The sequence below is a fragment of the Sus scrofa genome, chromosome 9 (genome assembly GCF_000003025.6).
Source record: "Sus scrofa isolate TJ Tabasco breed Duroc chromosome 9, Sscrofa11.1, whole genome shotgun sequence".
Classification (NCBI taxonomy): Eukaryota; Metazoa; Chordata; class Mammalia; order Artiodactyla; family Suidae; genus Sus; species Sus scrofa.
Window position 1 is genome coordinate 38,374,553 of NC_010451.4, and position 25,272 is coordinate 38,399,824.

Consider the following 25,272-nt stretch of genomic DNA (forward strand, 5'->3'; position numbering starts at 1 on the left):
TATTCACAAATACTTACTGAAACCTTGATTTGCTCAAGGCCCTGTCCCTGGCGGTGTGGGGCTACTAAGATAAACTACGTATAAAAACAACCACCCCACAAAACAGAAAGCTCTAAGTGCCATAACCACAGTGAAGCTGTATTTTACACTAGGAAGGCTGAGAGGAGAGGGATTTTTTTCTTTTTTAATTCCAGTTCTCTTCCTACAAATAATTCTTCTGACTTTGGAGACTGGACCTTATAAAATAAATTAACTGTCCTTTTACAACCTCCTTTCCCAGATACTTGCTGGGTTTGTTGAGACCAGCTCAACTTGAATGTCGATCTTTATCATAAGATCCAAGCAATTTAGGAGCAGAAAGAGAGAACCTGCAGGTTCTCTCTGCCCTCAGGTTCAATACCTACCATACATTGTCCCCAGAGATTTTTATCAGGCCTATACTGCATATACTCTTGTTCTGAATATTCTTCAAAGTATGTTTGATTATGCTGAGTAAATTTGCAATGTCCTTTTGACTTTAGCCTTTAAAGGGCAGCCTTAGGCAGGACGTCCCAGGAAGAGTTATGGGACTTTGTGACGCACCATCCCATCTTGCGCGTTAGTTTGTCTAACCTTCAGGATGGCCCTGAAGGATGGAACATCTTATCCACGTAAACGTTATGGAGATTCTGATCCTCTAAGAGAATACTTTATCCAAGGTCTCAGAGCTCAAAAGTGGTAGACCTTGAATTTGAACATCACTGTTTCTGACCTCAAAGCTCACGCTTTTTCTTCTGCAACATATTAACAGTGATAAAGTGTAATTTTAAATTCATCTTCCTGGCTTTGTAAGTCTTTTTTTTTTTTTTTTTAAATCTAAGCTTATCAAAGTTTCCTTTTCAGGCTCACGGATTTCAGGTCCTCAAGGAGCATTTGTTTGCTCTTCAAAGCCTAGGATCATTACCTGCCTTCTCTGGTATCCCGGTTTTTTCATTACTGTGATCATTCGTAACTATATAGTCATGGTTATTCCTCTATGTATCACCTATTGGCGTTTTGAAAATTTCTTAAATTGGCTACTGTCCTTGTTTAAAAATGGCTAGAATTACTTTTATCCTAGTTTTTGAACTCCAAGATGAAAATCTCCCACTTTTTGTTTTTTTTAAATGGGCAAGAGGAGAGAAGTGCAGAACAAAAGAAACTGGTTTAATTAACTGGGGATTGTTTTACTGTGTTTTTCCGTCAGACTTCAGCTATCTTAAAACGCACGGCTTCTGTTTGCAACTCCAGACGGAACAGAGCAGCGAGGTTAGGACAGAATCTGGTCAGTAGATGAACCGACCAGGCCGGCAGCCCCGCCCCCTAACAGCCCCGCCCGGGAGGCTGGAGGCGGAGGCGGGGCCTCACTCGGGACGCCCGGGGCTTATAGGTCACCCGGAAGGCGCGCTGGGCCTTCGGCTACGCACTGAGCAGGCCTCACCTGGGCCCTAGCCCCAAGCGCCCCTCGCCGCGGCTCCAGGCGTCAGACCCGCGCACCGTCCCCCCACCCCGCACTCGCCGAGCCTCCCCTTCTCGGCCGCTGCGGTGCGGCCTTCGTCGACACCCGTAGTTACCAACTGGCTATGGCCGTCCGGCTCCTGCGCGTCGCCTCCGCAGCCCTGGGCGACACGGCAGTTCGGTGGCAGCCCCTCGTCGGACCCCGCGCGGGAAACCGGGGGCCGGGCGGGAGCATCTGGCTGGGTCTGGGTGGCCGTGCGGCCGCAGCGCGGACGCTGAGCTTGTCGGCGCGCGCGTGGAGCAGGTGAGGGCGGGGGCGCGGGGGGCCCTGGTGTGGGGCAGGTGGGGGCGGGGGGCTTCGGAGCGTGGCCGCCCTCCCTCCGCCCGGTTTCTCGTTCAGTCAGCTACTCCCGGGCAGTGGGCGTGGGCGGCACACGCCTGGCACCACCCGCCTTTCGCCCCGCCTTCTCCGTGGCCCCCTCTGGTAGCTCCGCGTGGTCGCTGCCTCCCTGGCGTCCCTTTGCCCAGTGGCCTTTCGGATCCGCCCAAGCCTGGCGGGGAACCGGGCCCGGTGCCCTCAGCAAAGCCGAGCGCTGATTCTCCGTGTGGTCGGGCGGCGGTCTCACCTTTGCTCTGCCCTGAACTCGCGGTGATCTTCGTGAGATGCGCCCGGTTCAGGTCCTGGCCAGCAGTTTCTTTCCAGGCTTTCCTCCTGCTCGGTTAGGACGTTCTGTCCCCAAGTCTGTTCGTTTAGGAAACACCTGCTCTATCCCCGAGTTTCAGTGCCTGCTCCCTTCTGGTTGAGCCATGCGTTGCCTGGCGAGGCAGTTTTAAATTGGGCTATGACACTTAGGTCTGTAAGTGGAAGCTAACAATCGAGAAAGCCTCACAGGATTATTTGAAGAGCAAATGCAAGCATATAGGTAATGCAGGGAGTTTTCTGTCTGGCCCGTAGCAAGGGCCCGGGTAGATCCAGCTGTTAGCATCAACTGTTTCCTAGGCCCACAGCATTGAGTATTTTGTATTAAATGTTGAAAGAGATGTGAAAAAATCTGCCCGGAATATGTTAAATTTTTATATTCTTGGGCATATTTGTTTTTCAGAGACACAGCCACCCGTAGATATAATAGAGATAAAATGTACCCAATATTTCCGAGTATAGCAGTGTGGCGGCTCCTTACCTCTCTGACCTGCTGTGGTATATAGCAGGGAGCAAGAACCACAGGGAGAAAGTGTTGGGTTTATATTCCTCTCTAGTTTCTCAATGAGGTTCCTGAGACGAGAGTGATATTTATTCATCTTTTCCCTTTTATCCCATAATGTAGTGGGTGCTCAATAAATTTTTGTTACATGAACTGTAAAGGAGATAATGGAGAAGGCAAGCCAGGTATTTGTCCCTGTTTTCCCTACACTCTCCTGTCTTTGACTTCCTTCCATCTGGATGCTTGTTTTTTTGCCTTGGATGCTTTTATTATTTATGTACTTATGCATTTATTTATTTTTGGCCCTGGCATGCAAGAGCCTGATAAGAGATCTTAGCTCCCAGACTAGGGGTTGAACCCGGGCTGCAGCAGTGAAAGCACTGAGTCCTAACCACTAGACCATTAGGCACTCCCAGCATTGGATGCTTTCTCGAAAAATTGCATATACACTGGGTCATATATTGAACATTTCTGTGTAATAGGTATTTAAAGGAATATGGATGCTTTTGTAAGTAGGAATTATCTTCCCCAAAGTTACTGTTTAGTCTGGTATATCAAATTGTCTTAAAGGGAAGCGCATCTGTTCTATTCTAAGCCTGCTTTCCCTGAATTGGCACAGTTTCCATTAATGTCCTGTGCTCCTTATCACAGACTTTAGAATTACAACTAGATTTTCCAAATCTTATTATCTGAGACCTATGCTATCCAGTATGGTCACTGCTAACCACATGTAGCCATTTAAGTTCAAGAATAAAGTTAAATGAAAGAATTGGAGTTCCTGTTGTGGCTCAGACTAGTATCCATGAGGACGCTGGTTTGATCCTGGCCTTGCTCAGTGGGTTAAGGATCAGGTGTTGCCCTGAGCTGTGGTGTAGGTCATTGGTGTGGCTCAAATCCTGCTTGCTGTGGCTGTAGTGTAGGCTGGCAGCTACAGCTCTGTTTTGACCCCTAGCCTGGGAACTTCTTATGCCTCGGGTGTGGCCCTAAAAAAATAAAAAATAAAATAAAACGAAAGAATCAGTCTTCCAGTTCCACTGGCTGCATTTCAAGTCCTGGATAACCACAGGTGGCTAACAGGACTGTCTGGGACATTACAGCTGTAGAGCATCTCTGTTATTGCAGAGTTCAGTTGGATGGAGAAGTCTAGAAGCTGTGGTTCTGCCTGTGATGTTTAGATAAGCTTTCCGTAATTGAGAATCAAAAAACTCCTTTTACTCAAAATAGCCTGACACAGTACTTTATGTTTTGGAATGATTGAGGATGCAGAGGGCTTTGACATGGATCATTTCACTTGCGTCTTAGGAAAATCCTCTGAGGTAGATGGAGTTGATAATGGAGAACAAAAATTTAATATTAAGTAGCAGTCAAATCTAGGACTAGAGTTCACATTGTTTTTGTTTGTTTTTTGAGCACTGTAAGAGTTGATAATTCTGCAGCCCTTAGGGTCATTCGTAAGAGTTGAGGTGGCTGTGGACCTAGGGAGCCCAAAGCAGGGCCCTTTTCTTGGACCAACCTCCCCAGGCTGCCCCACCTAGTGAGAGGGTGGGCGTCTGAGCTGTAACTCCTCTCTCTGTTAGAGGTCTGTTAAGAGCTTGACCACAGCAGCCCCTGACAAACCTGTTGAAATATCTGCTGTGGCTGAGCAGAATGAATGTTAGTGCATAAAGGCTAACAAGTGAAGCAAATTGTTGTTTGTGGTGCTGGCTGATTAATAGTTGATGATGGAGGATTTAGAAGGATCATATTTATTTCCCAGTGCATGAAATCTTATCCTTCTTGGGAACAAGGAAAAGCGTTTTGCTAGTTCTTATCATTGGGGAGGAAATGTCTACAAACACCTTCCAACACCAGTTTTTGGTAGCAAATGGATAGAATTACCTGGTTAGAGTACATGAGTATGATGCTTTAAGGATCGGAGTGTTCCCACATACTTTCCTTTCATTCTCTCAGCAGCTTGGTGAAGTCGCTGTTATCCCTTAATGAATATACGTATGTCAGAACCGGGGCTAGAATATGTGTCTTCTGACTCATATTCCATACTTTTTCAGCTATGAAATTAGTTTTCCTCTTCACTTCCGCTTCCTCTCCTGTCCATTGGTAAACCTATTATTACTCTTACTCTGCAGTTTTTTCTAGCTTTCTGCACCTTCAATGTGCAGCAGCAGTTTAGGCTTTTTAGCAACAAGAGGACTGTGGCTTTATTTTTAATTTTTTAGTGTTTTTATTTTTACCCATGGCATATGGAAGTTCCCATATGGAAGTTCCTGGGGCAGGGGTTGACTCAGAGTTGCAGGTGCAGGCCTATGCCACAGCCATGGCAACACCAGGGATCTGAGCTGGATCTGTGACCTACACCAAAGCTTGCAGCAATGCTGGATCCTTAACCCACTGAGTGAGGTCAGGGATCAAACCCCATATCCTCATAGACACTATGTGAAGTTCTTAACCTGCTGAACCACAACAGGAACTCCTTTTTTGGCCTCCCCACAGTGTATGGAGTTCCCGGGCCAGAGATCAGATCTGAGCACAGTTGCGACCCATGCTGCAACTGCAGCCAGATCCTTAACCCACTGTGCCAGGCCAGGGATCAAACCTGCATCTCAGTGCTCCAGAGACCCCCAATCCTGTTGCGCCACAGTGGGAACTCCAGGACTGGGGCTTTAAATAAAATATACTAATCATTGTTTTTTGAGCCCTGCTTTATGTTAGGAATTTTGCATACGTGGTCAAAACTATGAGATAATTGTTACCCTGATTTTACCGAAGAGTCTGATGTAAGAGTTGGGATTCCAGAGAATCAGCAGTCCCCAAACCTCAGGTCTGCACTAATGTGTAGAAACGATGGAATTCTTTCTGTTGTACTTTAGCTACCAGGCTTTTTTTTTTTTTTTTTTTTTTGATGTCAAATCTTTAGAGACTTCAGCAGGGCTCAGACCCATATTTCCATCTGGCCTCTGGAGATTTGCATGTTTGTTCTGTTATTAAAGTCAGCTAGGTCTAAACTTAAACTCATTTTCAAACTTAAAGCTCCTTCTCCTAAGTTAACCTTGGGTTAACATGCACTCCCTCATCCCCTGAGATGGAGATTTCAGTATTATTTCTTCCCTCTCTCAATCCACCTTATATTAGCTGGTCACCAAAACCTTTTAATTCTGCCTCCTGAATAGCTCTTAAATCAGTGTCTCCTACAACCTTGCTTCCTTTCTGACCAGTTGTAACTTCCAGCATGGCCTCCCTGCCTCCAGGGTAAATCTTCATTCCTAGCCAGTCTTGAAAACATGGCAGTTGCCTAATCAAAGTTTTTTTTCCATGAAAAGAAGGTGGAGAACACAGGCCCTTTTGAGAGATATTCTCTCTTTCTTATACACATGCACGTGCACACACACACACTTCTGATCAAACTTTTTAATTAACAGTCCTCTTTTTTCAGCATTGAATTATCAGGGAAGATGTTATCTGATGGGGCTTCAGCTGCCTTGTTTGTGAAATAAGATGATTTGACTTGATGATTTGCAAGATATTTGTAGATCTGAAATGATGTAATTCTAGGTTTTATTTACATTAAGTGAAGTTTTCTTTGACCATTACCATTTATTGGCAGTAGTGAAAATGACAACTAATTCTTTTAAGCTGAAGTACATCTTTTCAATTGTGAGGTAAAAAGGAAAATGCCCAATAATGGAGGATAAGGATCTAGTTGATAATATGATTTATTTTCCCAATGTTTGGACTGATGTTTGTGAGAAGAGTAAAGAATTTAAATTAGTTATCGAACTGATAACTAACTGATCCATATCCTATAATGAAACACGTAAGGAGCTATTATAATTATCTTCCAACAGATTCAAACGACAAAACCTTTTTCTAGTCCCTTTGTTTTTAGAGTCCATATGCACCAAAACGTGGTGTTTAAATACTCAGAAAACTATCAAGCTGCTGCCTCTCAGTACTTATCAGACGCTTGCCTAACAGCTGCCTTATCAATAGCAGAATGATTTGTTTTTAAAGCTCTCCACAGCCTTGGTCTAGTCTTATAGAGACCCATTCATAGAGACCTTGTTTTTCAGAGAGCTGTGTGAGAGCAAAATAGGCTTGGTGAGTGATAATGATTGCTAAACATTTCATGTAACTGTGACCTGAGGCTGACCACTTGGGTGGCCTTGGCAGTGGTGGATCTGCTCTTTCTCTTAAGGTAGCAGAGCTTCCCTTCTGGTGGGTGGGTAGATAGATACGCCTCTGACGTGTGGTGTCTCCTTCCCAAGTAAACTTTGGTAAGGAAAGAAAACACTATAAAAGAGGACATCTGTGTACACTCAGACACACAACCTATTTCTTTGGCCTTGCCAGTTCACCACAGCCACAGCAATGTAGGATCTGAACCGCATCTGCGACCTACACCACAGCTCATGAAACTCTAGATCCTTAACCCACTGAGCAAGGCCACAGATGGGACCCAAATCGTCATGGATACTAGTCGGATTCTTTTTGTTGTTGTTGTTGTTGTTGCTATTTCTTGGGCCGCTCCCGCAGCATATGGAGGTTCCCAGGCTAGGGGTCGAATCGGAGCTATATAGCCACCGGCCTACGCCAGAGCCACAGCAACGCGGGATCCGAGCCGTGTCTGCAACCTACACCACAGCTCACGGCAACGCCGGATCGTTAACCCACTGAGCAAGGCCAGGGACCGAACCCGCAACCTCATGGTTCCTAGTCGGATTCGTTAACCACTGCGCCACGACGGGAACTCCTTTTTTTTTTTTTTTTTTTGCTAGTCGGATTCTTAACCTGCTCAGCCACAACGAGAACTCCAACTTTGCTGGTTCTTAAAACAGTTATTTTAAAGTATCTTTTGAAATTACTAAAAATAATAAAGGACTGCTTCCTTTTCCAGCTCAGAAGACAAAATAACAGTCCACTTTATAAACCGTGATGGTAAGACGTTAACAACCCAAGGAAAAGTTGGCGACTCTCTACTAGATGTTGTGATTGAAAATAATCTAGATATTGATGGTTTTGGTGAGTATGAAACATTCCTTAAAGTGTATAAGTGAAACGGTTGAATAGGTTTCGGCCTTTTGCTTTCTTGGAAGAATTTTAACCTTTAATAGGCTAAGTAAAATATTAAAATTCAGCATTATATTAGTGTTATATTGTCACTTACAAAGAATAAGAGTGATACTATGTTTCTGAACATATTATTAGCTGTGTGCCCCAAAGTCTGTTGCCTCATTACCTTCCTGGTTATGTGTGGGAGGAGCAAGGGGAATTGAAAGATTTATTATCTCTACCAGGTAAAGATAATAAATGTCAGCCCAGAAGAGCAATAAATTGTTTTAACTTAGCTTTTTTAAGAAAACTTTTGTTTTGAGATAAGCTTAGACTTAGAAAAGTTGTAAAAATTAAAAAAAAAATTAAAAAAAGGAAAAGGAGTTCCCGTGGTGGCACAGCGGAAATGAATCCGACTAGGAGCCATGAGGTTGCAGGTTCAACCTTGCTCAGTGGGTTAAGGCTCTGGTGTTGCTATGAGCTGTGGTGTGGGTCACAGACGTGACTCAGATCTAGCGTTGCTGTGGCTGTGGCATAGGCCAGCAGCCACAGCGCCAATTGGACCCCTAGCCTGGAAATCTCCATGTGCCGTGGGAATGGCCCTTAAAAAAAGAAAAGTTGTAAAAATAGTCCAGAGCAGTCCTGTGTAATTTTCACTCAGCTTCCCCTACTGTTAACAGTTTATATAACTGTAGTATAATAATCAAAACCCAGAAATTAACATTGGTTCCATAACTAAAAAACTACAGGTTTATAGCGTTCTATTAGCTTTCCCACTAATGTCTCTCTGTTTTGAGAGTCGATCCAGGATCCCACATTGCATTTAGTTATCTCCTTAGTCTCCCTCAGTCTGACATTTCCTCAGTCTTATTTATCTTGACCTTGATACTTTTGAAAAGTACTGGTAAGTTATTTTGTAAAATGTTTTCAATTTGGGTTTGACTAGTGTTTTCTTAATTAGATTGAGCACTCTTTTTAAGTGAGTTTTATTTTAACTACTACTTTTTTATTTTATTTTTATTGAGATGCAATTGCCATATTAGATGCCAAGTGTAGCATCCATTACCACATGTAATGTTGAATGTAGCGCACCTTCCTAGAAAGGGTAATCTACCTCTTATTAGAGAAGGAAGTGTTTTGTTTAGAAAGTTTTCATTTCTAGACTTCTGAGCAGAGTTCTTAACCATTCACACACAGCCCGTGTCCTGGAAACTGCCATCTTGGAACTCAGGGATACCCTGTAGATCACTTGTCAGTTTTGCTCAAGCGTTCTCTCCGTCTAGAACGGTGGTTCTCTAAAAGGGTTCCATCAGTGTCACTTGGGAAATGCACATTTTCAGGCCTTACTCTGCACCAATGGAATCAGAAAGTCTGGGCTAGGGCCTAGAAATGTGTTTTAACAACCCTTCCATACATTTTTTTTTTTTTCTTTTTTATGGCCACACCTATGGCATATGGAAGTTCTCAGGCCAGGCCTTGAATCAGAGCTGCACCTGAGGCCTACACCACAGCCACAGCAACACCACATCCAAGCCACATATGTGACTTGTACTGCAGCTTACAGCAACACCAAGTCCTTAATCCACTGAGCAAGGCCTGGGAACGAACCCACATCCTCACCCATATCCTCACTGCACTACTCTGCTTCTGCTCTTGAGCCCAGCAGCCACAGTGATTCATCATAATGCAAAGCAGACGGGTCCCCTGATTAAAAGCCATGAATAACTTCCCACTTCATTGAGGATGGAATCCACATTCCTTACTCTAGCCTGAAAGGCTCTGCATTAACCTGCCCCCATCTGCCCTTCTTCCTCTCCTCCATTTCTCCTTGTTCTTTCTTTCACTTTGGCCACACTGGCCTTTTATCAAAGCTGAACTCACCCAGAATTTCTAGCTTTTGAGGTTTTGTACACACTTTACATTTTTTTCCTGCGTGGGACCTCTCACTCAACCCTGAAAATCCTGTATGTGCTGCTTTTTCATTCAAACACCCAGTCCACAATAGGATTTCTCTCATTACCTTGAACCTTTTATCTCCATCACAGCAGCCTCTTCATTTCTTTTATAGCATTTCTCACAGTCTCTTAATTAAATGTTTGCTTAGATAATACATCTTTCAAGAGACTGATGGATGAAATCATTCTTGTTTTATTCCTTATATATGAAGTGAAGTATTGAATGAATAAGTGAGTTGAAATGAAGTTACAAATTTTGGAAGCAACAAATTTATAAACGTTCTTATTTCCGATTTTTATATTAATACAGATTTTTTTTGGATGATCTTTAAATTCTCAGAGTGTATTATAGTATTCTGTCACCAGGGGGCAGTTGCACCTCTCTGATCAAATTACTTGTTATCTCAGACTTTTTTTTTTTTTTCTTTTTGCCTTTTCTACGGCAGCTCCCAGCATATGGAGAAGTGGAGGTTCCCAGGTTAGGGTCTAATCGGAGCTGTAGCCACCGGCCTACACCAGAGCCATAGCAATGCCAGATCGGGCCACATCTGCGACCTATACCATAGCTCATGGCAACGCTGGATCCTTAACCCACTGAGCGAGGCCAGGGATCGAACCCACAACCTCATGGTTCTTAGTTGAATGCATTAACCACTGAGCCACGATGGGAAGTCCAACTTTTCTTAAATATTACGTATTTCCTTTGTGTGTCCGTTTTGAGGGAAATTATTAAAATTGGGTGATCCTGATAGTGGTCATATAAATCTCTATTTATTCCTGTCATGTTTATTGACTCCCTGTTAATATAATGTAATTCTGGTGGATCAGGCTTTACATTAGAAAGTTAGGTTTTATAATTGTAAAATATAAAATATTTATAGTTTCATTTTTTTGTTTGTTTTGTTTTGCTTTTTTAGTGCTGCACCTGTGGCATATGGAAGTTTCCAGGCTAGGGGTCAAGTCATAGCTTCCGTTGCTGCCTGCACCACAGCCACAGTGACTTGGGATCCAAGCCAAGTCTATGACCTACACCATAGCTCACGGCAACGCCGATCCCTGACTCACTGAGGGAGGCCAGGGGTCAAACCTGCATCCTCATGGATACTAATCAGATTTGTTTCGCTGGGCACAATGGGGACTCCCTAGTTTTGTATTTTTAATGTAATATTTCCACATAGCTATTCTCCAGAGTTTTGTTTGGGAAAAGGGTTAGGCAATGTATCATGTCAGCATCATTATAGATCTACAGATTATCTTTTTTTTTTTATTCTTTTTAGGGCTGCACATGTGGCATATGGAAGTTCCCGGGCTAGGGGTTGAATCAGAGCTGCAGCTGCCATCCTATACCTCAGCAACAGCAACACCAGATCCAAGCCACAGCTATGTCCTAGGCTGCACCTCACAGCCACACTGTATCCTTAACCCACTGAGCAGGCCAGGGATTGAACTCACATCCTCAGGAATACTATGTCAGGTTCACAACCCACTGAGCCATAACGGGAACTCCCAGATTATCTTGAGTTAACACACACACACACATGCACACACAAATGGTGGAAAATTCTCATATGAATGAAAGGAGCAGTAGTGTGCAGATAGCTAATTTTCTCTGGTAAATTTTTAGTTTTATGGCAGGAATTTCTAAGCTTTTATGCAAAAGCTTAGTATTAGTCTTATTAGGAAAAAAGCAAACCCTCAGTTCAGAGAAGTTTTATTTGTCATCACCTTGAAATTAACCAGTAACCATGCCTTTCTTATTAATGTAATTTTTTAATTATACAAATTTGAAATTGTGCAGATTAACAATATTAAGGTTCTTATTCTAGTAAAATCAGAAGTACTGTGAAAACCAAAACTTTGTCAAGAATCTCATAATGCCAGCTAGCAGACTGTGTGAATTACGAATTTTACATTTGTTTCAATACCTTTTACTTTTGTGAACAAATACCTGTCAACCATTTTCAGTGTGGTGGATTCTTTGCTGTTTCCAGGCAGACGTCTGAGGTCTGTGTGATTTTTGTTGACTATAGTGCTGATATTTTAAACTATAGTTATAATTTAATATCATTTTAAAGCCTGTAACAGTTTCAGCCAAGCAGTCATTAAGTGTGAATGCCAAAAAATGCATCCGAAAATAAGTTATTTTGAAACAGAAGTTTAATGTGACAGAATGCCTGAAGAAAGCCAAAAACCTGTCATGATTTGTATTACTGTTAATTTAGGAGAATGAACTCTGAATTATTAGCCAGAATGACAACAAAATTAAAGCAGCACTAAACTGTACATACCTTTAAGTTCACAACAGTTGCTGTGTAACCAAGCAAGGATGATGGGTAAAATTCTGACACCAGGGGCTGGTATGCCTGTAATGTGTAACTAAGATCAGAATATCATCTGTGGTAAGGCATAGGGGATTTTTGATTATTGAAAGGTGGACATAGTGATGTAAAAAGTTTTACTTCAGATGTTTATTCTATCTAAGTATATTTTACAACAAGAATATCATGCGAAGATTATAGATTCATGAACTATAAGAACCTACTCCCTACTTTAGATTTTGTTTCATTGAGGCTAAACTTGAATTATGAAACTTCACCATTTTTCAAAATTTTTGAGAATGTATTCCTCATAAAATGAGATCACTTTATGTTGAATATATGTGAGAGTATGTATCTGTGCATATACATATATATATGTGTATACACATTTCCCACATTAATTTACTCTTACATAACCAACCAGGTATAAAGGCACTAAATGCTACAGCCGTCAGTATTACTTTGTCACATAACTTTTGCAGTTTCAGTCCCCATCTCTCTGCATGTTTAGTATATCAGTGTACCCATATTTTGATCAGCTGTCAGTTTTAGATTGAAAGTTCAATAATTGTTGTGCTTTTGTATCCTCTTTCCTTTGATAGGTTGCCTCCCACTGTTTGTTTTGTAGGGTTGTTCGCTGTGTGTGTGTGATAAGCATAAAAACAACAAACATTCCCCATTTTTTTTTTTTTACCAAATCCATTTTCAGGACAACTACTTGGCATTTGGAATTGTTTTTTCATGGAAGTACTATTACACCTCGTGGCTAAATTTTCAGGCCAACTCACAGAACTTGTTTCTTCATAACTAACTTAATTACCATTTATAGCCTGGTTTCTATATGCTAGATCATATGGTAGCTCTATTTTTAATTTCGAGGAACCTCTATACTATATTTCATTTTGGCTATACTATTCAGGTCTTCTGCCTATTTTTAAATTGCAATTTTTTTTTTTTTGATGTTGAGTTGTATGAGCTCTTTATTGGTCATATCATTTGCAAACATCTTCTTCCATTCAGTAGGTTCTTTTCATTTTGTTGATGGCTTCCTTTGCTATACAAAAGCTTTTAAATTTAATTAGGTCCCATTTGCTTATTTTTGCTTTTATTTTCTTCGCTTTAGAAATAGATTCAAAAAAATATTGCTGTGATGACAAAATGTTTGGCCTGTGTTTTCTAGGATTTAATGGTTTCAGGTCTTACTTTTTTTTTCTGTCTTTTTTGCTGTATCTTCAGTATATACAAGTTCCCAGGCCAGGGATCGAATCTGAGCTGCAGCTGTGACCTATGCCACAGCTGCAGCAACAATGCCGGATCCTTAACCCACTGCACTGGGCCAGGGATCAAACCTGCACCTTTTTTTTTTTTTTTTTTTTTTTCTTTTAGGGCCACACTAGCAGCATGTGGAGGTCCCAGGCTAGGGGTCAAATCGGAGCTACATCTGCCGGCCACAGCCCCAGCCCCAGCCTTGTCTTCGACTTACACTACAGCTCACGGCAACACTGGATTCTAATCCACTGAATGAGGCCAGGGATCAAACCCACACCTCATGGTTCCTAGTCAGATTTGTTTCTGCTGCACCACAATGGGAACTCCAAACTTGCACCTTTTTTTTTTTTTTCTTTTTAAATAGTTATTTTCCCAATGCATTTTTTTCCCTACTGTACAGCATGGTGACCCAGTTACACATACATGTACACATTCTATTTTTCACATTATCCTGCTCCATCATAAGTGACTAGACATAGTTCTCAGTGCTACACAGCAGGATCTATTGCTAATCCATTCCAAAGGCAATAGTTTGCATCTGTGAACCCCAAGCTCCCCAACCCACCGCCCCCCCGGCAACCACAAGTCTATTCTCCAAGTCCATGATTTTCTTTTCTGTGGAAAGGTTCATTTGTGCCATATATTAGATTCCAGATATAAGTGATATCATATGGTATTTGTCTTTCTCTTTCTGACTTACTTCACTCAGTATGAGAGTCTCTAGTTCATCCATGTTGCTGCAGATGGCATTATTTCATTCTTTTTTATGGCTGAGTAGTAAAAACCTGTATCTTTTTAGCGATCCAAACCACTGCAGTCAGATCCATATTCACTGCACCATAGCAGGAACTCCCAGTCTTACATTTTTGGTCTTTATCTTGAGTTTATTTTTGTATAGGGTACTAGAGAATGTTCTAATTTCATTCTTTTACATGTAGCTGTCCGGTTTTCCCAGCACCACTTCCTGAAGAGACTCTGTTTTCTCAATTGTATATTCTTGCCTCTGTCATAGAATTAATTGACCATATGGGTGTAGATTTATTTGGGGGCTATTTTGTTCCATTAATCTGTGCATCTGTTTTTGTGCCAATACCATACTATTTTGATTACCGTAGCTTTGTATTATAGTCTGAAGTCAGGGAGCATGGTACTTCCACTTCTGTTCTTCTTTCTCAAGATTATTTTAGCTATTTGGGTTTTTTTGTGTTTCCATACAAATTTTAAAATTATTTTTTCTAGTTTTGGGGAAAATGCCATTAGTAATTTGATAGGGATTACACTGATCCTGTAGATTGCCTCAAGTAGTATGGTAATTTTAACAATATTAATTATTCCAACCCATGAACATAGTATACTTTCTATCTGTGAAATCTTCAGTTTCTTTAATCAGCATCTTGTAGTTTTTTAAGTACAGGTCTTTTACCTCCTTAGGTATGTTTAGTCTTAGGTATTTTATTCTTTTTGATGCGATTGTAAATGGAATTCTTTCTTTAATTTCTCTTTCTGATAATTCAATGTTAGTATGTAGAAATGCAAGGTGTGACTCCAAAGGCACAGAAAGCACAAGGGAGTTTCTTTGGGGCAGTAAACTTGTTCTCTATCCATATTGTGGTAGTGGTTACACAAACCTATACATATGTTATGGTTCATAGACCTGTATACCAAAACAACAAAAGTCAGATGCTTATTAATTGGGGGCTACTTCTAATTACAAGACCAGGAAACTAGTAAATTGGCAGAAATAGCCATCATGAAATCATGAGATGAAAAAAAGAACAAAAAAGGAGTAATTTTTTCTTAAAGTTTTCTTCTCACAGTTTTAGGCTGTCTTTTAAAATCTTTTTCTTCCTAATACTTTTTTCAAAGGCATGTATTCACTAATCTCTCAAATTCTTTCCTTTTTTATAGAACATAGAGTTTAAGTCTTAAAAAAAAAAACTTCCAAAAAACTAGTCAGATTATCTCATTATTGTTTTTTGTTTTGTTTTGTTTTGTTGTTTTGTTCTTGGCCATGCCCTCGACACACGAAAAGTTCCCAGGCCAGGGATCAAACTCTTGCCACAGCAGCAACCCGAGCTCCTGTAGTGACAACATTGGATCTTTAACCCACTGTGCCTCAAGAGAACTCTGTGTTATTATTTTGGAGTTTTTCAGGATTAACTATTTCTTCTTATGAATGCTATTCACAGGGTCTTGTAAATCTTTGCTATAGATTTTTTTCTGTAGTGATTCTTGTACTGCAATTTGACCATATGTTTTTCTGGTTCAGTGAAAGTCATCTTGCAGGCTGAGTTGCTTTCATTCTGAGTCTTAAAGTTTCTGTTATATTTGAGTTTCTTCCTAGTACAAAAATTTAAAAAAGCATACCTGTTGATAACTTGTGGTAAATGTAAAATAAGGGGGATTCATGAACATGGGGCGTTTATCTAAAGAATAAATAATGAGACTAGTTATGTATAATCTGAACTTGCACCTAGGAACCAAAAGTTAATCTTCTATGTTTAGTCAACATTTGTCAAATTCTTAATAGAATACTCTCTTCAGCTCTGAACTTGGCGACTTAAGCAAGATGTGGAAACACTTGGCAAGGCTCCTGAAAAGAGCAATGAAAGTTATTAGAGAATGCAAATAAAGCCTTTAAGAGAAGGTTAAAAGAGTGAAGTTTCTAGGGAAGACTAGAGTACAAAGCATATGAAGGGCAGACACATGGATGGTATCTCCTTCATTTTGACTGACAGGTGGTACAAAAAGGAGTATCTTAAATTTTCTGGAGGGATTTATTGGCATGTGAATTTTTCTCCTCATTCCAAGATGATTGAGACCATATTGTATGTACTTTCTGGTTCTCTCTTTACCATTTGGCACATTTGTATTTTGACTCCTTTTCTTGAAAAATGGGTCCCTCCTTGGCTCTTCAGCTTCTTATCCTTCTTTTTCTCTTTTTCCCGTCCTCCTTGGTGAAACCTCCTGGCTTCGCTTCTGTCTTGTTCATCTCAAATCCATCCTTTACACACAGGTACCAGCAAGATCTATCCAAAATAAACACACATGTCACTTTTCTACTCAGAATCCTTTAGCGGCTTCCCATAACTTTAGCAGCAAGTGCTGTCTCTCCAGGGGCGGGATCCTGGGGGGGGGGTGGTTGGAGTGACAAGTACTTGTAACCCCCTGGCCAGAATCATCTCTGTCACCCCACCCACCTCAAATGTGCTAGTTGACTCACCAGTGTGCCAGGAGACAGGAAATGCACCTGTAGGAGAGGTTCAGGCCCCTTAGAAGAGCATGGGAGACCCTCTATGCCTGGTCCCCTGTCCACCTCTGCAGCCACCTGGGACCTCGCCCTGCCTTGGGCTGTGAGCTTTGTCGTGTAGCTTCTGTTACATGTGGCTTGCAGTTCTCAGGATTTGTTTTTTCAATAACAGAAATTTGAAGGGATGTTATAAGCTTTTTAAATTAGGAAAGTTGCTTGGAATATTTTTACAAGGAGGTTTTACTTACATTATAAGACAAAAGAAACCGGATTTTCTGATTTTTGTCCCATAGTATAGTATCTCCAAAACCACTTTAGTTTTGAGTTTGTCTGGTTTGGGTGTTGATGAGACAAAAATAGAGAGCAAGGTTAGTGTATGTTTATTGAATACTAGTGAACAAATCCATTAAGAACTCTGATTCTTCTTTGTGGAATCATAAAATATTTTCGTGCCCAGGCCTTAGAGATTATCTGCCTTGTCTTTCATGGTACAGATGTGAAGAAAACTGAGACCCTTGAGAGGCTTGCCTGTGACACAGCAGACAGTATAGTGTGGTGGATCCATCTAGAACCCAGATGGCTGGCCTCAGGGTTGCACCACACCAGTCTCCTTTCACTGCAGAGGTTTTCTTTCTATCTACCTGCCTGCCTACATATATATTTTATAAGCAGAGGAAGCCCACTTCCTTTTAATGAAAACATATCCATATTTTTTTGTGCAGTGCTTCAGATTTACACAAAAATAGAAAAGTAAGCTGTTCAAATAACCAATTCGTGTAGTATGTGTTTCTGTATTACATAAATGTAAGGTGTATGTGCATATTTATGTGTCTATATATTTAATATTCAATTAAGATGACTTAGATTACTGAGTAGCAGTAATTAGTTATTTTCAACATTGGGAAACTTAGCTGAAGTCATGACTTACCTCTAACTAGTCGTATGACCTTAGCCTATTCAGTTAATTTCTTGAGTTTAATCCTTACTCTTATGTTTAAAAAGAAAATTAGATTACTCTTAAGCTTGCTTATAACCTCCAAATAATAATATTTACCAACACTTGAATAGTGATTTCTATTTACCAGCCAGTCATGGTTGCAAGTGCGTTAAGTTAATTCTTGCAACTGTCATGTGATGTTGGTACAGTTACTGTTGAGGAAATTGAGGCACAGAGTTAGGGAAAGTATCCCAAGCTGATGTAAAAAAATAATGCCAAGATTGAAGCCAGGGAATCTGGCTCCAGAGCCTGTGCTTATGACCCCTGTACATCACTGTATGGTCTCTCTCTACTTCATCATGTTACTGCTTTGAATGAGAGTTAATAAAAATGAATATGGAAGGAAGACTCTCTTTTCTTTCTTAATTTTTTAAAATAATAAAATGAGTAACGTTTAAATTATAAAAGAACAACTCTTGTTAAATTCATTCAGAGGAAAATTGAAAAGTTTACTAATTATTGATAGTAGTTCTGTTATATATTTTATATATTGTTTAGTGACTAAAAGAATATAAATCACAAAAGACAAAAAAAAAAAAAATCACTTCAGGAGTTCCCATCATGGTGCAGGGAAACAAATCCGACTAGGAACCATGAGGTTGTAGATTTGATCCCTGGCCTCGCTCAGTGGGTTGAGGATCCGGCTTTGCCGTGAGCTGTGGTGTAGGTCACAGACGCAGCTCAGATCCCGTGTTGCTATGGCTCTGGTGTAGGCTGGCAGCTGTGGCTCCAATTAGACCCCTAGCCTGGGAACCTCCATGTGCTGCACGAGTGGCCCTAAAAAGACAAAAGTCAAAAGTCAAAAAAAAAAAAGAATCAAACTGAAGTTACTCCTAGGACTTTATGATCTCTACAGTTGTGTAATGGCTTTAAAAATATATGAAAAGCTATTGCTTAGAAGGATTCACTAAATAAATTCAGAGAAAGAGAGACTAGGAAAGTTGCCTGGGCATAAGGAGGCTGGGTTGATAGGGCAGGGTTGGTAAAAGGGTACATTTCAGCTATACGGTGATAAAGGACTGAGGATCTAATGCAAATCATGGTGGTTGCAGTGATAACACTGTATTGCTGAGAGAATACAGCTTAGGTGTTCTCACTCAAAATAAATAAATAAATATATGAGGTTATAGATCTGTTAACTGGATGAGAGGAGCCCTTTCACAGTATATACGTATATTATATCTTCATGATGTATGCTTTAAATATGTTACAATTTTATTTATCAGTTATGCCTCAGTAAAGCTGGAAGGGAAAAAGGATTTGACTCCATGGGATAGAATTGGATCAGTAGGTGGAAACTTAACAGAGTGACAGACTTTAGCTCAGTACAAGCCAAATGTGAACATGGCTGGCATAAGCAATATGAATTTCTTTGTCAGGAAGTTTTCAAGTCAAGGCTGGGTAACTTCTGGGAAAAGGTTGTTGCAGAGCAGATTCTGTCAGAGTTTGGTTGGACTAGGTGACTTTTCAGTTCCCATTTCACAGTGCCTGGCATATAATATACATTCAATAAATAACTGTTAAATTAATGACTTTTAAAAAGATGACAGAGGAGTTCCCGTTGTGACTCAGTGGTTAACGAATCTGACTAGGAACCATGAGGATGTGGTTCGATCCCTGGCTTTGCTCAGTGGGTTGAGGATCCGGCATTGCCATGAGCTGTGGTGTAAGTCGAAGACACGGCTTGGATCCCGCATTGCTGTGGCTCTGGCATAGGCCGCGGCTACAGCTCTGATTGGACCCTTAGCCCGGGAACCTCCATATGCTGTGGGAACTGCCCTAGAAAAGGCAAAAAGACAAAAAAAAAGAAAAAAAAGAAAAAGATGATGGAACAAGAGAAATATTCTTTTTATTTTAAACCAATGCGACTCTTGGAGTTACCTCATAGCACAGTGGGTTAAGGATCTGGAGTTGCCACTGCTGTGGCTCGGGTTACTACCATGGCTCCAATTTGATCCCTGGCCCAGGAACTTCCATGGGCATGGCTAAAAAATGTATATTAAAAAAAAAAATGTGACTCTTAAAGTGACATCTGTGCTGATTACAAAGAGAGATTGAGCGGGAAGAATATTTAACTTTATTTAGATGTAGGTTTGATTCCTTTTTAATTCCTCTAGCATGCTGTGAAGCTTCATAAATTGTGTTGTGCTCTCCAGGAAACAGTAAGTAACTTGCATAGCTGTTATATAAATTATTACTATGTAAGTTTAAAATGCCTACATTTTTATATGTATGCATGTCTCAGTTTAACTTGTAAGCTCTTTGATATTAGGATTTTATATTTTTGTGTTTCCCTTCACAGCACCTAGCCCATAACCTTTTAAAAATAATATTTGAAAGTGATTTCAGGAGTTCTCTGTGGCTCAGCAGGTTAAGGATCTAGCATTGTCACTTCTGTGGCTTGCGTTCAGTCCCTGGCTCAGGAACTTTCACATGCTGCAGGTGCAGCCAAAAAGAAAAAGATAAAAGATAGCAAAAAAGTGATTTCAAACTCTGTGTGTGTGTGTGTGTGTGTGTGTGTGTGCGCGTGCGTGCATGCGTGTTGAGTATGGGGGCTGTCCCTAATTCTTACTGTTATTCAGAAATAAAATTCTATCATTGATGTGTGCTATTGCCTTTTTTTAAATTTAGAAATTATTTAATTCATGTCAATTTTGAATTATGTTTAATGTGGAGGGGAGCTTGTTCAATGTTTATTGCTTTTGTAGGTGCATGTGAGGGGACCTTGGCTTGCTCTACCTGTCACCTTATCTTTGAAGACCACATATTTGAGAAATTAGAAGCAATCACCGATGAGGAGAATGACATGCTGGATCTGGCATATGGACTAACAGATAGGTAAGATTTTGGTCTTTGTTTAACTTCTGTGGTAATACTAATCTGGGAGGATAAACGCTTTACTAGTTCGTGTCTGTCTCTGATCAGACCCATGCATAGACCCATGCATGTAATAGTGGCTCCCGGTGTAGACAGATAGCTGTCACAAACTGTGAATATCAAATATGTGACATTTCTCTGTGTATTCCACAGTTTAACCCTTATGAAACTCTCCTTTTAATAAAAGTTTAGAAAAAATTAATTGGAAGTATTAGAAGTATATGTTCTAGATCCTAGTAAATCTTTAGTCTATTTTTGATCCAGGAATTCATATTTATCACAATTTAATGAATCGGAATTAAGTTTAATGCATTTTATGGTATTCTTGAAGGACAGATTTGACAATTGAAAGAAATTATAATGGAAAATTTTACCTACTTAAGAGAATGGAATATTTTAAAAAGCTTAATATGTCATAGTAATTATGTTAAAACAAGTAGTTCTGTATGTAAACTTCTATTTCTAGAGTACTGTATACTTCCAAACAAAGAAACAAGGAAACTCAGTTTTTAGTTCTTAGGTTTGTTGTAAAATTAAGTGCTCTGTAAGTGTCCTTAATTTTTAAGATTAAAGATCATCATTTTAGTGTTTATTATAGGGTGTGCTTAACCTTGCTGATTGATGGGTTGATGATACAGGGGCTCCTATAGCACTAATTTGTACTGGTTACTTACCTGCTTTCCCTGTTCGAGCAGGGGCCATGTCCTGTTTCATCATTGTATCTCTAGTGCCTGATTCATAGAGGGCATCACCAACTATTTCAGAATTAATGGTTGACAGAGAGATTCAGGAATTACCTGTGAATCTGTTTTTGATGGCTGTCATTTCTCCTTGCTACCAGTTTCTGTGGATAATCTACACCGAGGCCTCAGTTTCCATTTTTGTAAAATAAGGATAATAATGGTGCCTGTCTCCAGGCACAAGGGTTGTTGCGTTGTGTCAAGGAATGTGTGAAGCTCCTTGAACAGTGTCTGGGGAGAAAGCATTCATCAAATGGTTGCTCTTGACATCCTAACTATAAATAATAGTAATTCAGATGCCTGATACTTACTATAATGCCCAGGAACTTATTAACAAAGGTTATTAGACAGTATTATCCCCATTTTATAGAACAAGGCTTAGTTCTTGGAGATTTGCTCAAGTTTGCACAGGTAGAGAATGACAGAGTCCTGGTTTGAATCAGATACATTGGACCTCAAAGCCCTTGTTTTTTTGTTTGTTTGTTTTTATTTTACTATTTGGAACTTCTCTGCATTGAAAACCGAACCTTAGAAGTAAAGTTAACTGAGTATATTTCCACTGTCAGGCAATCATGGCAATAATAGGGCAATAATGACTGGGAAAATGTGTTCAAGATTTGCACAAGTGTGAGATTTTGTGGAACTAGCAGTGAAATCTAGGAAGGCTTGTTTCCTCTGTAGAGGTGTAAGACCCTTTCTACCTGAGTTGATCTTTGAGCCGGAGACCTTCTGGGGGAAGTAGGGGAGTGAAAACAGCCACGGTGCCACTGCCTGCTAGGGTCACAGAACCATCCAGGGCTCTCAGCGCCAGCCTTCCCTGTGTCCCCTATACACCTCTCTTTCTTCTGTTACTGCACTTACTTTGTTCTGCCGTGTATCAGTGGAAGCTATTTCCATCTTGTTCCCTTTACTAGAAGTTCTTTGAAGACTGCTTATCTTTATAGGAGCACCAAGAGTAACCAACAGTCGCTCTAGGGCTCACCATAGTCCTAATGCATTGGTCCTCAATTGGCTTGCTTCATTTTTCTCTCTTGCAAACAGAGCTTAATGCATACTTCAATACCATTAAGGCTGTTTCTAATTCAACAAATAGGAATTACTGGCAAAAGGAGATTTTTTTTCTATCAGCAGTCAATGTTTCCCGTGGCTGTGGTACTCACTCCCTTACACATGCCCCTTCCAGCAGTCCCTCCCTGCTTTCCACTTGAAGCCTGAACGCCTTCCTTTGTGTTCAGAGCTGTCCAGGGCCCAGCCACCTTTGTAGCCCAAAACCCCCTGTCCTGGTCTGGTCTCCACAGCAGCCAAGTCAAAAATCCATATTGCCTCAAACACGCCTTGAACCCCCATTACCTTTGCTCAAATGCCTTTCCCTTTATCTTTTATTAAATATTAAATCTTACCCACCCTTCAAAGCCCATTAGAAACACCCTCTCCCCTGGCTTTTTCCTCAGACCTTTCAGCTTTCTCTCTCTGTGGCATTTATCATAATCACACATGTTAAATTATCTGCACATGTGTCTCAGCTCTTCTCTGAAAGTTCACTCCTTAATACTGATGTTAGCAATTAATCCTCACAGCAGTCCTGTGAGGAACCTGCTTATTATCCATCTTTAGGATGAGGTTAGGAAACTCACGTTTGGCAGCGTTAATTAAGGAGGCCGCCTATGGACCCGTTGTGTTCCTGGCTGGATTCTGGACCCCTGGTCTGTTTGGCTCTAACCCCTGTGCTGGCCCCTCATGGCATCCCGGATGTCCAGCATGTAAGAGGTGCTCAGTAAGGACTGAGTTGCTGTTCTGTGTAAATCCACTGACATTTAGTCCTGTGCCTTTAGATGCTCATTAAATGCTTGATGAAAAGTTGATGAAACTGAGACTGCATATCACACTCCCCTCCAATTGAGGACAGTTTGATTATAAGACTAATATAGTATTTGTTCTTACATTAAGAGAGAAAAAACACTGCTGATTAAAATATGGTGTAAACATCAAAAACATTTTATGCATATCAAAAGCTCTTTATGCTTAGATTTAGAGCTATTTAGACATAGATTTATACATCACTGCTTAAAAAGTAAAGTATAAATAAAATTGGTCATGATTCCAAAAAAATAAAATCGAATTATAGTTATTCTTCTGGTGACAAATACTTGCTTTCCTAATAGCAATTTACAGTGTGTTTCTGCAGTCTTAATTTTTGTTTTATAATCTTTTTGGACTAACTTTGAATGGTAATGAAATTCAACTTTTTTTTTTTTTTTTTTTTTGTCTTTTTAGGGCTGTACCTGCGGCATATGGAGGTTCCCAGGCTAGGGGTCGAATCAGAGCTGTAACCCCTGGCCTATGCCACAGCCACAGCATGAGACCTACACCACAGCTCATGGCAATGCTGGATCCTTAAGCCACTGAGCAAGGCCAGGGATCGAACCTGCATCCTCAGGAATGCCAGTCAGATTCGTTTCCACTAAGCCACTACGGGAACTCTTCCCAACACGTAGTATTAACATACTTCCCCTAACTCAGTTGGAGAGACACCTTTGTAAATACTGTAACCAAGCTTGTAGCTCTGATGTGACTGTGACGTTGCAGTGTAGTAGTGATTGTAAGATGCCATCGATTTTAAGAAGCACTTGGTTTCAGAGATATCAAAAATGCGAGAAAAGATATACATCTGATAATTGATGACATGTTTATGTGTTTATTCCAGACTTCTTGTTTTAGAGGCTTTAAAAAAGGTAGTTTTCTTTTATAGACTGTACTTATCTGGGAATTGATTAATCAGTCTGGCATTGCTAAAACCTCAGTTCTCTTTTCCACCGTTGTGCCTTCTCATTATTTCATTGCCAGTCAGTCCTGTCACCAAAAAGCAGTAGTTCTGGTGGAATAGTTAGTAGATGATTGAACTAAAGATTGAAATGAAGCTTTGCATATCACACTTTTTGTTTTTCATATTTGTATACGTTACCCTCTAGTTGAAAGGGTTGTGTGTATCTTTTTTGACTTAAGAAATTGAAAAGGTAAATAAATCCCTAATGGCTTTGGCTAAGAAAATGTCCTATTAACTGCATTGCCTTGTGACTAATAGGTCCTTAATACTAACCCATAACTCTCCTTCTTTTTGTACAGATCACGGCTGGGCTGCCAAATCTGTTTGACAAAGGCTATGGACAATATGACCGTTCGAGTGCCTGAGGCTGTGGCCGATGCCAGAGAGTCCATTGATTTGGGCAAGAACTCCTCTAAACTAGAATAAATAGGAATATTTTCACAAAATGTTACCTATTTTTATAATTATTATTTCTTTATGTAATTAAATGAAAACATGGATGAATACATTTATTATTATGACTAGATTTACTACTTTAATTCGTCTTGTGTAGCTACTGCATTTTTAGTTTTGAAAATATACAATCTTTATTTTGATTAAATTGTAAAACAAATCAAATATCAGAAAATAGTTAATATGATAAAACCTTACCTATTTTACCTATGTGTGATCAGTAATGTTAGCAAAATGTTTTCACATAAATCTTATGCCTAGTTACCTATAAAATAGGTTTTAAAAAAGGTACCAATGTCTCTGTTAGATGTGGGTGGAGGCAGAGAGGTCAAATGGCTCACCTGGGGCCTCTCACAAATTAGAAGGTCTGTGCTAGAACCGTCCCTTCCTACAGGTTATCTGTTCACACTGAAACTGGAGAAATTAGGAATATTTTATGTATAGAAGTAGTTAAACCTGAAGATGTATGGATAAAACGAATGGCTCAGTAAACTCATTTTGAAGACAGTTATGATCTAATACATAAGTATTTTAGAATTTGAATCAGTAAAAAGTACAAGTCTGAGCACGGTAATAGAGCACTGTCAGAGAAGTTTGGTCTCAGTTCTGTTTGAACTGGGGGAATAAACCAAAAATTAGATGCCCCCTTTTTTTTTTTACTCCTAATCAGAGTGGTCTGTCTTTGTCATTTTGAAAAAATAATGCTGATTTATAAACCTCTGCCTGTAACAGAATGGACGTCTCATGGATCAGGTTTTCTCTGTCCTGAGTGCAGAAGGACCGAAGGGCTGTGGCACTGCACAGCCTGGGGTGCTGGCTCTCAGCCCCACAGTGTGCAGTGAGCCCGGAGGCCACGGTCCCAGAG

At 40.4% G+C, this 25,272-nt stretch overlaps 1 protein-coding gene and 1 long non-coding RNA gene across 4 annotated transcripts in view; one reads left to right on the forward strand and one right to left on the reverse strand.

The window, feature by feature from the left end:
- Positions 1 to 2,836, reverse strand: part of LOC110262223 — a 61,493-nt gene extending 58,657 nt beyond the window's left edge. The window contains exon 1 of one of the 3 annotated variants that reach the window (XR_002347018.1): positions 2,103 to 2,836. This is a non-coding gene — a long non-coding RNA (uncharacterized LOC110262223). The remainder of the gene's footprint in view (positions 1 to 2,102) is intronic. The other 2 variants (XR_002347002.1, XR_002347009.1) reach the window with 2 other exon arrangements.
- Positions 1,595 to 24,474, forward strand: FDX1 (ferredoxin 1). Its single transcript, NM_214065.1, is given in 4 exon segments — positions 1,595 to 1,780; positions 7,570 to 7,694; positions 20,222 to 20,351; positions 24,254 to 24,474. Coding segments are annotated over 4 exon segments (561 nt in total). The 5' UTR covers positions 1,595 to 1,601; the 3' UTR covers positions 24,381 to 24,474.